The 1,568-nt window shown below is 36.6% G+C and overlaps 1 protein-coding gene across 1 annotated transcript in view; it reads left to right on the top strand.

The window, feature by feature from the left end:
• The window catches only part of LOC111087312 (transmembrane channel-like protein 2), a 77,676-nt gene that overhangs the window by 16,190 nt on the left and 59,918 nt on the right, over window positions 1-1,568 (top strand). Inside the window, 1 exon segment of the mRNA XM_022393552.1 lies at window positions 1,055-1,189. Within this exon segment, the coding sequence (XP_022249260.1) occupies window positions 1,055-1,189 (135 nt within the window).

Genomic DNA, 1,568 nt, shown 5'->3' on the forward strand with positions numbered 1-1,568 from the left:
ACCCATCACAGTGGAGGTGACTCTACGAATCGGGATCTTGAAGTGTTTGTTTGTTTTTAATTTCACGCAAAGCTACACGATGGCTATCTGCACTAACCGTCCTTAATTTAGCAGTGAAAGACTAGAGGAAAGGCAGTTAGTCTTACCCACCCACCGCCAATTCTTGAGCTACTCTTTTACCAACGAATAGTGGGATTAACCGTCACATTATAACGCCCCCATGGCTGAAAGGGCAAGTATGTTTGGTGGACCCTCAGATTGCGAGTCGAGCGCCCTAGCCACCAGGCCATTCCATGCCCCATCTTGAAGGGATCTTTGGAATTAAATTATATCAAACGTTATTCACTGATGGGCTAGACATAGGGATGAGATGTTTGATAGTTATACCGATGAAAAGGGGCTCCTTCAAAGACACGTGGTGGGTTTTATAAATCAATCGTAAGATTATGAAAAAAAAAGATCATTTAAGAATGTCTTCAACATTTCACACATTACAGATCGTCCAGACACCATTTCCATACAATAATACGAAGATTACAGATCCCAGAAAACAGTTACATGTAATATTTCTACCACTTGCATCTATATTTTTCTTTTAATTTCTATTTAATGTTTCATTTTTTTCCTTCGATTTTCTTTTTGCATTGGAATAGGGGGTCGAACCGTTTGGATTCGCCTCATGAATATGCTATACGTAATCATATTTCTTCAGTTAGAATTCGTCCACCATTCAATGGATCAGTGGTAAGTTGAGGGCTAATAATGCTAAAATTGGGATTCAAACACACAGCAGACACAGCGCAGATAGCTCATTGCACGCTTTAGCGCAAGAATAAATAAAAAAAAATGCTGAGACATTTAATGATGCATCGAAAAACTCCATTTGGACGTTGGTCATTTTTGTAAATATTTTTGTTTGTTATATTATCTGTTATGTAGACTTCTCAGAATCTCAAAATGTGTAAATAAATTCTTAAAGTTATAGTTACATTATCTTCCTTATTAACTTTCTGTTGTCCAGTCTAAGCTCGTTTTGTTTATGTTTTTTCCGTAGCGAGACAGTAATTTCAATTGACGACGCTGACGCAACAGAAGAAGAGATACTAGAAAATATGAGGTTGTACAAATACGTCATTGAGTCCATCAAAAATCAGCCCTGGAGAATGAAAAAGAAGTATAATATACTACGGTAAGATGCATCTGAAAACAAAGTTATTCGTTATTGGTTTAAAATATGGCTTAAATTATTAAAACAAATCCAGCAAAATTACACGAGGTAACCCTAGATGCGAGTGGCGTAGCAAGGGTTCTCATCACCCGGAGACAAAGACACTTTTGGCGCCCCCACCTCTGAGATGTTTTGGTTATTTGTTTTGTGACTCATTATCCACTTAATGATAATAACATAAAGAATTAATTACCGCCTTACACAGGCCTAAAATAAATTAACAATATAACATCTCACGACATCACAACTGTAAACCTGGAACTAATGAAGTATAGGCTACTAGGTGTATTTACATAATTTGTAAACCATTTTGATATTTATGTCATCGTATTGTTCAAAG

This window comes from Limulus polyphemus, unplaced genomic scaffold (assembly GCF_000517525.1).
Source record: "Limulus polyphemus unplaced genomic scaffold, Limulus_polyphemus-2.1.2 Scaffold2002, whole genome shotgun sequence".
Taxonomy (NCBI): domain Eukaryota; kingdom Metazoa; phylum Arthropoda; class Merostomata; order Xiphosura; family Limulidae; genus Limulus; species Limulus polyphemus.